Source organism: Capsicum annuum, chromosome 5, assembly GCF_002878395.1.
Source record: "Capsicum annuum cultivar UCD-10X-F1 chromosome 5, UCD10Xv1.1, whole genome shotgun sequence".
Lineage (NCBI taxonomy): Eukaryota > Viridiplantae > Streptophyta > Magnoliopsida > Solanales > Solanaceae > Capsicum > Capsicum annuum.
The window spans coordinates 218,809,139-218,818,885 of NC_061115.1; the positions used below are offsets into that span (position 1 = coordinate 218,809,139).

The 9,747-nt window shown below is 39.9% G+C and overlaps 1 protein-coding gene and 1 long non-coding RNA gene across 2 annotated transcripts; one reads left to right on the plus strand and one right to left on the minus strand.

The window, feature by feature from the left end:
- The first annotated feature begins 356 nt into the window (after window positions 1-356).
- Window positions 357-3,636, plus strand: LOC107871339 (probable receptor-like protein kinase At5g59700). The gene has a single exon (XM_016718245.2). The coding sequence runs from the start codon at window positions 1,036-1,038 to the stop codon at window positions 3,478-3,480; it is 2,445 nt and encodes an 814-aa protein (XP_016573731.1). The 5' UTR covers window positions 357-1,035; the 3' UTR covers window positions 3,481-3,636.
- Window positions 3,637-8,284: 4,648 nt separating this feature from the next.
- LOC124898804 lies at window positions 8,285-9,238 on the minus strand. Its single transcript, XR_007055593.1, has 2 exons — window positions 8,990-9,238; window positions 8,285-8,897 (listed from the first exon to the last, which is right to left on the minus strand). It is a non-coding gene; the product is annotated as an uncharacterized LOC124898804 (long non-coding RNA).
- Between the last annotated feature and the right edge of the window lie 509 nt (window positions 9,239-9,747).

A 9,747-nucleotide genomic window follows, 5' to 3' on the forward strand; every position in this document is an offset into this window, starting at 1 on the left:
TCCATGTCATATGTAATCACCTTTCTACAGGCTTACCTCTACCCCGCCTAAAACCATCCATAGCCAGCCTCTCACACCTCCGTACTGGAGCATCTGTGCCCCTCCTCATCATATGCCCGAACCATCATAAGCTCACTTCCCGCATCTTGTCCTCCACCGAAGCCACTTCTATCTTCTCCCGGATAATCTCATTTCTAATGCATCCTAGTGAATGATCCCTTGATATTTGTTAATACCAAATGTTAAATGTGTTTAAACTAGAAACTACAAGGATCAAAAATCCAAATTTGTTGGTACTTGAAGGACTAAAATTGCAATTTCCATACTCTTAAAAATCAGTTGTTAGCTTGTGTTAGAAATGTACAGAAGAGTGGTTATGCATTTCACCATTTTTCCTCCATTCATAAATTAGACTTCAAATTCTTGATGCTAAGTGCCACACAAAGTTGACAACTTCTATTTTTCACTTGCATGAAAGTCTAGTCCATTGGTGTTTTTCTTGATATCACACATATTAAGTTCATTTCAATATTTCAAAGTTTTTTTTTCAATTTCTTGAAAGTTTAGTCCATTTGGTGTTTTTAGAAGTTCTTGATATCACACATATTAAGTTCATTTCAATATTTAAAAGTTTTTTTTGACTTTCTTGAAAGTTTAGTCCATTTGGTGCTTTTGTGGTTCTTGATATCACACATATAAAGTTCATTTCAATATTTCAAAGTTATTTTTGTTTCACTTTCTTGAAAGTTTAGTCCATTTGGTGTTTTTGTGGTTCTTGATATCATACATATTAAGTTCATTCAAGACTCCAAAGTTTTTTTTTTTTTTTCACTTTCTTGAAAGTTTAGTCCATTGGTGTTTTTGTGGTTCATTTTGTCACATATAAGTCTATTTCAATTTTTTTTTTTCACTTTCTTGAATGTTCAATCCATTTAGGGTGGTGGGGTTTTAGTGATATCAAAAATTAAGTATATTTCAAGATTTCATTTTTTTCGATCAATGACTTAAAAATTGAGTCTTTTTTAGATCCTCATCATGGATTTTGCATTACTTCATTTGTTTGTTTTGGTATTGTCTATGTTATGTGTGATTATTTGTTCATTAGAATTTGATCCTGTTGATAATTATCTTATAAATTGTGGTTCCTTTGAAAATACTACTATAGGTAATAGAATTTTCTTAGCTGATAACTTGAATTCTTCTCAAAGGGTATTTGTAAATACAAGTCTAGAGTCCATTCCATCTAGTTATAGTTCAGTTCTTTATCAAACTGCTAGAGTTCTCAATGATACTTCGAAATTCACCTTTTCGATCAAGAAACAAGGGCGCCATTGGATTCGCTTATATTTCTATCCGTTTATGTATGAGAATTACAATTTGAGTTCTGCTAAGTTCAGTGTTTCTGTTGACAACTTTACTTTGATCAAGAAGTTTGAGCCATTGAGTGCTGGTTTAGTAAAGGAGTATACTTTGAACATTACTAGTATTAGTCTTGTTCTTACGTTTACGCCTTTAGCTAGCTCGTTTGCGTTTGTGAACGCGTTGGAAGTTATTTCACTTCCTGATGAGGTTATTCCTGTAGATGTTGGAGCTCATAGTTTGAGCGTAAAAGCGTTAGAAACAGTTGTGAGGGTGAATATGGGGAATGTTTCTGTGTTGCCTCAAAATGATACCTCGTGGCGATATTGGGAACCTGATGGAAGGTACTTAACAGGCACGAATCTTATACAGTTTTTATCGAGGATACAAGATGTGAATTATACACGAGGAGGGCCTTCTCGGAATATTGCCCCTCCATCGGTGTATGGAACTGCCACGAGGCTGCAAGTGGGTGATCCAAACACTTTGGTGAACATCACGTGGTCGTTTGATGTTGATCCCGGCTTTGATTATTTCATCAGGTTCCACTTTTGTGACATAGTAACTGGCCACAATGATCCAAACAAAGTAGGGGATGACCATGAGCTGTTGTTCAATGTCTTGATCAATTCCCAAACCGCTTCGAGGAATCTTGATCTTAGAAACAGGACATCGAATGTCCTTGGTGCTCCGTATTACATGGATGTTGTCAAAAGATTACAGAACATTCACAGAATTAGCATTGGCATTGGTCCAACAGATATAGGTAGTGCATATCCAGACGGCCTCCTGAATGGTCTCGAGATCATGAAAATAAGCAATTTCAAGGGAAGTCTTGATGCCTCAGACGCTGAGATTCAGTCCTCGGTGCCTACTTCAAAGAAGACTAGAACATGGTTGATCCTTGGATCAACTATTGGAGGATCGATCATTTGTGTCGTTTTGGTTGTGGTGTCTATTCTCTTTTGCAGAAGTAGAATACGGACAGCGGTTGATGAGTCGACAGGGGAAAATCATACAGCAGTTGGAGCCAAAGAAGCATCTGTCATTTCCAAGTTGAATATGGGGTACCAGTTCCCTCTTGTAGCAGTTCAGGAAGCAACCGACAACTTTAGTGAAAGCATGATCATAGGCTTTGGTGGCTTTGGAAAAGTTTACAAGGGCGTTTTGAAGGATAACACGAAGGTGGCGGTGAAGAGAGGATTTCGCCAATCACAGCAAGGTCTTTCGGAGTTCAAGACTGAAGTCGAAATGCTGTCTCAGTTTAGACATCGCCATTTGGTCTCACTGATCGGCTACTGTAACGAAAAGGATGAGATGATAATCATTTATGAGTACATGGAGAATGGAACTCTGAAGGATCATCTATATGGCTCGGACCTTCCGAATTTGAATTGGACACAAAGGCTTGAAATTTGCATAGGATCAGCAAAAGGACTTCACTATCTTCATACTGGTTCTCATAAAGCAATCATCCACCGAGATGTCAAGTCCTCGAATATACTGCTTGATGAAAATCTCCGGGCTAAAGTTTCTGATTTTGGACTATCGAAAATTGGTCCAGAAATCGATCAAACACATGTTAGTACTGCGGTGAAGGGAAGTTTCGGATATCTTGATCCAGAGTATTTGACAAGGCAACAACTAACTGAGAAATCTGATGTCTATTCCTTTGGTGTTGTCATGTTTGAAGTCCTGTGTGGAAGGCCCGTTATCGATCCCTCTCGTCCCAAAGAATCGGTAAATTTGGTTGAATGTGTGATGAAATGTTTAAGGACCGGAGAATCAGAAGCCATCGTTGATCCTAGGATTGCACGCGAGATAACACCAGAATCCTTTATGAAGTTTGTAGAGACTGCTGAGAAATGCTTGGCTGAATATGGTTCAGACCGACCGACTATGGGAGAAGTTTTGTGGAACTTGGAATATGCATTGAAACTTCAAGGGAAAGACGAAAAAACAACACAAGAGAACGAGATATCGGATAATCAGCTGGATAACAGTGTCGTAAGTACAGAATACAGCATGGGGAGTATGGCTGATCTTGCTGGTGTTTCGATGAGCAAAGTTTTTTGCCAAATGGTAAAATCTGAAAACAAAGACTCATGTGACATGTGTTAGGATAAAATGCAGGTCCATCTAATGAACTCTGCGTACGGGTTGTATATTTGTTTTATCTTTTAGTTAGATTTTGTATTATAACGGATGCTCGCATTGCTTGTATTGATTTGAAGCAGTGATTATACTATGTATTCAATAGTTTTCTGGCTTTCGGTATCTGTTGTTTACTATGTTTAGGTGATCGCACTATGTCTGCTCTACACTGTCTTCTATTAGTTGTCATGTTTTCTTCGTTGTCGTTTTTCATTCCCATTACTACTTTGATTTGCTCCACTAGAGCCGAGGGTCTTTCCGAGACATACTCTCTACTTCCACGAGGTAGACTAAAGTCTGCGTATACTCTCTCCGGACACCACTTTGTAGGGATTCATTGGGTATGTTGTTATTACTGTACACGATCGTGTCAGAAGCAACCTCATCAGAAAGCCACTTTGTTGCGCGATAGAGCAATTCAAAGGCTTAGTTGATTCATGATTTATGTTCATCTTTCATTTGTTTCGAGAAGTGTATCAATTGATTTTGATTCATTCTTTTTCGAACGAGATGTATAGATCTTGTTCATGGATTAACATAAATGTGGCTCCACTCCCTTTGACAACATCCACTAACTCGAAACTTAATTTGAAATCCATATTTTGAGTCATACGTTTTCAGGATGCCGCTAATAACCAACTAACAATGACAAAGTATGTCAATTGTGCTGATAATTGTTTTCACATCTCCTATACTAACTTTGACATACTGACTCATCTCAGGCTAAATATTACTACCTCCTTTCTAATTTATGTGACATCTTTTGAATTTCAAGATTCAAATAACCCTTATTTTTATCATAATTTTTTCTTATATCTTTTAAATATTTTTGAGTTGTCATTGTACTACTTTCTAAGTAGTTGTATTTTCGCATTCTTTTGTGATTCTCTCTTTGTTCTTGTTATTACTCTTGATTAGTTCTATTAATCTGTATCCTCACTCAATGTTGAGGCCACTATGTGTTGTTCATGTTTAGTGAGCTTCACAGATGGAAGTGCTGCTGCCGAGCGAAGAGCAGGCTCACATAGACAGAAATGTTGCACGGAAGCTAACTCCCGATGAGCGCAGGGGGTAAGAAAGAAAGGAAGTTATTTGACGACCCAAATGTCACGCCAGAGATCACAGTTTCAGCATACAGTATCAATAACCTTTCGGTTTTCACACCCTCCAAACCGGTTCAAGGTTGATGTTAATGCACAGCAGAACCGAATGACTGGTATTGCAGTTATTTCGGGAGATATGAGTGTGGTGGCAGTTGAAGGTTGTAAAAAGTCCATCAAGCGATATGGGACACTTATGCTTAGGCTGCTGCCGTTAAGAAAGTAAGAAGAAGATGATGATGAAGACGAAGATGAAGATAAGCCTCTCAACAAGTGTGTATTAGTCTGGCAAGGGGACTATTGCTAAATCGAGCTTCCGTGAGTTTTTGTTTCACAAATCCAGGACTGATCGAGGCTGCTGCTCGTAAGGTCTTTGCTTCCTAATTACTGGGATCATGCTGTGAACTTCAAAGATGATGAAATTTCGGTTCTAGGGAGATCCTCACTTTGAACTCGAATAGTCGAATACCATTTTATTTTCTGCGATTCAGGACGATGCATGGGACGAATACTACAGTAATACTTATCTTTTGCATTGGTTATACTTTTATCGGTCATACTTCACTTGAGGTAGTGGTATGGTTTGCGTACACTCTACCCTCCCCAGACCCCACTATGTGGGAATACACTGGGTATGTTGTTGTTGTTGTTAATTTGCAGAGCAGTTGTGACACCTCTCGAATGCTTCGTTCTTGATATCGTTGATGATCCGGGCAAAACGTAACTGTAATTTTTGTAGCTTTTACTTGCTGTTGCACCATCTAGTAAGTGTACTTCAATTGTGCTCATCTGCTTGATTTTGGTGCACCGTGTTGTGCCCACCGAAAGTTGCAAAACACCAGCAATTCCTACCGTTTCGCTAGTTTGACTTGGAAAGTGGCTTTCCTGAACCGGCCAAAGCAATTCGCTCCATTTAGTAGGCCGTCAGGGGACCGCCCGAGTAATTTCGCTCAAAATTTTCTCGGAGCCCGAGCTCACCCCCAAGTTGTGGACTAACACCAACCGAAAGTTGCAAAAACTCGCAATTTCTGCCATTTTGCCCCTTTGAATCGAAAAATTGCTCCCCGACCCTGTCAAAGCAATCAGATCCATTTAATAGGCCGCCAGTGGACCACCCGAGAAGTTTCGTGCAAAACTTTTTTCGGAGCCCGAACCCACTAACAACCATCGAAAGTCGCAAAAATCCGTAATTTCTGCCGTTTTGCCCGTTTGACTTGGAAAATGGCTAACTTGGCCCCACCAAAGCAACCGGATTCATTTAATAGGTCGTCAGGGGACCGACCGAGAAGTTTTGCCTAATATTTTTTCCCGGAGTTCGAGCCCATCCCTCGACTGTGGCTCACGCCCGCCGAAAGTCGGAAAAAAAACTTGTGTTTCTTACCGTTTAGCCCATTTGACTTGGAAAATAGCTCTCTTGGCTTTGCCAAAATAACTCCATCCATTTAATAGGACATTAGGAGACCGCTCGAGAAGTTTTTCCCAAAATTTCTTTCGGAGCAGGAATCCACCCCCAGAATCGTGGGCTAACACCCACCGAAAGTAGGAAAAAACTCATAATTCCTATAGTTTTACCCGTTTGACTTGGAAAATGGCTCCCCCTAGCCCGCCAAAGCAACTCAATCCATTTAATAGGCCGTTATGGGATCGCTTGAGAAGTTTTACCCAAAATTTTCCCAGAAACTCGAGCCCACCACCCGAACCGTGGGCGCACCCATTAAAAATTTTAAAAAACCTGCAATTCTTGTCCTTTCGCCCGTTTGACTTGGAAAAAGGTTCCTCCGACCCTGCCAAAGCAACTCGATCCATTTAATACGCCGTAAGGGAACCCCCCAAGAAGTTTTGCCCAAAACTTTCCTCGGAGCTCGAGCCCACGCCCTTTTACCCGTTTGACCGCCCAAATGGCCTCACTCACACAAACGGACAACACTAGGCCACTCCCCAGCCTCCATGGCACGCCCAGATCAATTTTACGCTCACAGCATGCCCGGACCCCGGGCCCACCCCTGGAACCGTGGGCTATAACACACTGATTTGTCCTGAAAATGCCCCGTTTGTGCCGTTTCGCCCGTTTGACCACCCAAATGGCCTCGCCCACACAAAAGGACAACACTAGGCCGCTCCCTGGCACGCCTAGGTCGATTTTTGACCTATTTGGATTTGACCAAAAAATACCCGTTCATGTCGTTTCGCCTGTTTGACCACCCAAATAGCCCCGCCTACAAAAATGGACAACACGAGGCCGCTCCCCAGCCTCCCTGGCACCCACAGGTCGATTTTCGAACCATAGCACGCCCAACCCCTAGGCCCACCCTTGGAACTGTGAGCTATAACACACTGATTTGGCCCGAAAAATGCCCCATTCGCGTTGTTTTGCCCGTTTGACCACCCAAATGGCCCCACCCACACAAACGGACAACACTAGGCCGCTCCCCAGCCTCCCTGGCACGCTTAGGTCGATTTTCGGCCCACACGCCCGGGCCCACCCCTGGAACCGTGGGCTATAACAAGCACACTAATTTGGCCCGAAAAGGCCTCGAAAAAATGTGGAGTTGTTCAAAGTTAAATGACGATTTGAGTTATTAACTCCACATTTTTTCTTATGATTGAGGTCAATTACTTCTCATATAGCATCGATCTCAAAATATGCAGTGGGAATGACAAGCAAAGACAATGAGTACATCCTTAGCAAAAAAGAATGGTTTAATTTGCAGGATATTACAGGAGGTCTAGTTGATGCCTCACTATACAGGAGCATTATGGGAAGTCTGTTAAACTTCAACATTCAGTGGGCCTGATATCACTCATGCAGTAAATACGGCTAGTCAATTTATACAGACACCAAACAGTGAGAATCTTTAGGGTGTTAAAGAGAATACTCAGGTACATTAAAGGCACACAAAACTACTACAACATATCCAGTGTATTCCCACATAGTGGGGTCTGGAGAGGGTAGAGTGTACGCAGACCATACCACTACCTCGAGTGAAGTAGAGAGGTTGTTTTCGATAGACCCCCGGCTCAGGACAGATAACATTATAACAAACACAAAACATAAATGCATATAAACTAATACAGTATGCAAAATAAACTAACACTGCTAGCTAATACAAGAAACAATACACCTGCATAAGCAACAACAACTAATATGCCTTAAATCCTAACTAGTTGACGTCAGCTACATGAATCCTCAGCAACTATGCCGCAATCCAAAACTAGTTTCAACCAATTAATCAGAAAATATTTGAACTTTACACCTATATAAACAACAACAACAACACGAACAACAACAAATGTCTCAAATCATAACTAGTTGAATAATTTCAGTCTTTGTGTTGGTTGTATGGCTACTAGATGCAAACTGGGAGGATTTTCCACCATGAGGGGGGTTTACTATAGAATATAACAGTTTTTTGTGTGTTATACTGTTAGTTTGTTTTGCGTACCGTATTAGTTTATATGCTATCTTTAGTGTTTGTTATACTGTTATTGGTTCTAAACCGAGGGTCTATCGGAAACAACCTCTCTACTTCACCTGAGGTAGTGGTATGATCTGCATACACTCCACCCTCCTCAGACTCCACTATGCGGGAATACACTGGGTATGTTGTTGTAGCTGTAAATTGTATCTCTAGGACATTTAAGAAACAAAGTATAGTAGAAAGCTTTGGCACTGAAGCTGAATATAGAGCATTAGCATCCATAGCAGCTAAACGTACATGGATCATCTATGTTCCCAACAGAGGCGGAGCCAGGATTTCAAGTAGGGGATTTAATATTCAAAGAAAACTAAATCGAAGGGGGTTCAATACCTACTATAACCACATTAAAAATAGTATATTTTTCCGTCGAAAGAGGTTCGGACGAACCCCTAAAGAGGGCTAACTCCGCCTTTGGTTCCCAATGATATTGTAGTATATCTAAAGACTGTTCCTAGTAGAATACTAACTGTGTGTTGTAGGATATGAATAGCATAACCTTGCACTCTTTGTAGAAGTCTAAGTCTATCGGGTCGAGTCCGTATCGCCGTGGAGCAACTGCGTCCGGATCTGATCTATTTACTCGGCAATTCATCCGGTGACTTCACGGTCGCCAAAGAAGCCCCAAGAAGCATCAAACATTTCTGATGAGATCCATGGATCAATACTTAGATAGCAAGCACTAGCTCCCGGTGCGACTTCATAAAAACCAATCAAAGAGAATATCGAAGAGAATGAAACGCACGTAGTGGTTATTATAGCGGTTCCTTCTTTTCCTAGAAAACGTCCGAAACAACCTGCTACAAAACTACCAAGCAGGGGTAAAAATACATAAGTAGATACATAATTTTGAGTGTACTGATCAGACAACCAAAATCAGACAATAACAGAGCGGCATACCGGAGAAAAAAAAAGCAAGAAATAGGAACGAAGAAGGAAACTTTACGACAGCTTTTTCATGAACGTTCGACTTGCATGTGTTAAGCATATAGCTAGCGTTCCTCTGTAGATCTCCTTATCTTATAAATTTTAGAATTATACATGATTACCTATATTCGATACGCAAAGTAATTTCTCCTAAACTAGTTTCAAAATTCTTCAGAAATTTCATAGAAAGACAGTTAGATATTTTCAGTTTTGACACATTAGTCAAATTACAAAGTTTTTCATTGATTAAAATATTGACATAAAGAAAGTATCAACTTGCCTTAAAACGAATTCTGAAAATTTAAATTTTATCCTTTTTTCTTTTGAGAGCTTTCAGACGAGCCTAATCTAGTCAAACATGTATTTAATAGGAGTGTGCATCGGTCGGTTCGATTCGATTTTACATATTATCGGTTTGGTTTATTGGTTTTCAGTTTTTAAATATGTTAAACCAATAACCAAATCAATAAGATATTTCTTATCGGCTTTTGGTTTATCGGTTTTTAGTTTTTAACGGTTCGATTTTCGATTTAACTGATAAGAAAATACTCATAAAATAGAAATAGTCATAACTAACTTGAAAAAAAAAATGAATCTTATTTGCAACCAAAAATCTTATATGATGTATTTTAATTTATAAGAATTTTCAAGATTGAATTAAATGTTCTTAGGAGAAATTACGAGTTTGTATAATTGAAATAATAGGTTTGTTAATTTGTAGAAATTAAAAA

What these genes read in the sequence shown, in the direction of transcription:
- LOC107871339 (XM_016718245.2), top strand. Translation starts at nt 1,036, where the DNA reads ATGGATTTTGCATTACTTCATTTGTTTGTTTTGGTATTGTCTATGTTA.